Source organism: Eurypyga helias, unplaced genomic scaffold (genome assembly GCF_000690775.1).
Source record: "Eurypyga helias isolate BGI_N326 unplaced genomic scaffold, ASM69077v1 scaffold39686, whole genome shotgun sequence".
In the NCBI taxonomy this organism is placed as follows: domain Eukaryota; kingdom Metazoa; phylum Chordata; class Aves; order Eurypygiformes; family Eurypygidae; genus Eurypyga; species Eurypyga helias.
Genome location: NW_010259198.1, coordinates 1 through 1,347, shown reverse-complemented (window position 1 = coordinate 1,347; position 1,347 = coordinate 1). Strand labels below are relative to the sequence as shown.

General features: G+C 58.4%; 1 protein-coding gene across 1 annotated transcript; it reads right to left on the bottom strand.

Moving 5' to 3' along the window:
• Positions 1-923: 923 nt before the first annotated feature.
• LOC104511839 (histone H5) lies at positions 924-1,343 on the bottom strand (the record flags this gene model as incomplete). The annotated part of the gene is made up of 1 exon (XM_010154605.1): positions 924-1,343. A coding segment is annotated over one exon (420 nt), but the record flags the coding sequence as incomplete, so codon positions are not given.
• Positions 1,344-1,347: the final 4 nt, after the last annotated feature.

The following is a 1,347-nucleotide window of genomic DNA, read 5'->3' as shown; positions in this document are numbered from 1 at the left end:
GGGGCCCAGGGAGGCGCTGGAGCCTGGCCAGCCCCCGCTGGGCACAAAGCCAGGGCCGCCCTGTCGCAGGGGGCTGTGCCTATCAGTCCTGCCTCACCCTGCCCTGCCTGCCCACCCCAGCCCCCCTGCAGAGCTGCCCACTGCCCTGCTCAGCCCATTCTTCCCAAGGAGCAAAGCCCCTCACAGCCATGCTTGTCCTTTCTTCCCAGAGATCAACCCCTTCCCCCTTGCTGGACACCCCCAACCCCTTGAAAGCCAGCGTGGATGAATCCTGGCCCCACTCCACCTCTTCCATCCTCTCCCTGCTCCTGTCCCTGCCACTACCCAGCTGTGCCGCGGCAGCAGGCGGGGAGTCCCTCGCCCGGCCCATCATCTCCAGCTCTCCAGCACCAGCCAGACGCACACCCAGCACCCCAGCACACCTTGCCTTGGCCCTGTGGTGGGAACCCGGGGCTGTGGAAGAGGGACCCTCTTTTCCTCCTCTGGGGAAGGCAATGCCCCTCGCAGCCATACATTCCCGCTTCCCCTCCAGCACAGGCAGCGTCGTTGCCCGGCCCCAGTAAACACACAACCCCGCGGGAGCTGGGGCAGGATCGGGAATTGAAAACCTGTACGGCCTCAGCAGAGACTCAGAGTCACCATTCCTCCCAAGGCACAACCTGCAGTCCAGCATTAAAAAACCACAACAGACACACGAGAAATTTCTAAGACATAGAAATAAAAACCCAGACCAGTAACTCTTAAAAATGGGAACTCTTCGTATCAAAGATGTTCCTTTTTTTTTCCATTAACTGCCTTGTTTTAGCTATTTCCAGACAGGAATAGATCAATTCTTTATAAAATGTGATAGAAAGGGGTAAAAATAAAGGCAAAAGCTATTTACAGAAACCAGCGGGGAGAGTACCGAAACGCCTCCAGGCTTCTCACTTCTTCTTGGGTGATTTTCGGGCGCTGGGCTTGGCTTTCGACCGCTTTGCCTTCTTGGGCTTGGACCCCTTCAGCGACTTGGCCCTAACAGTCTTTGGCTTCTTGGCTTTCTTTGGGCTGGCCCTCGACTTCTTCTTGGCTTTCCCGGCGGTGGATTTGGGCTTCTTTGCCGGCGACTTGGGTTTCCTGGGCCTAGCCGCTTTCCGGGGTGACATGGATTTCCTGGCCACCTTCTTCTTCTTCCTGGCCGGGGACTTCTTCGCCTTGTCGGCCTTGGCCAGACGGAAGGAGCCGGAGGCGCCGACCCCTTTGGTCTGCTTGAGGATGCCGGCGGCGAGCATGCGCCGGAGAGCCAGCTTGATCTGGACGTCGGCGTGCTGGCCCACCTTGTAGTGGCTCTTCACGTACTTCTGGATGGAC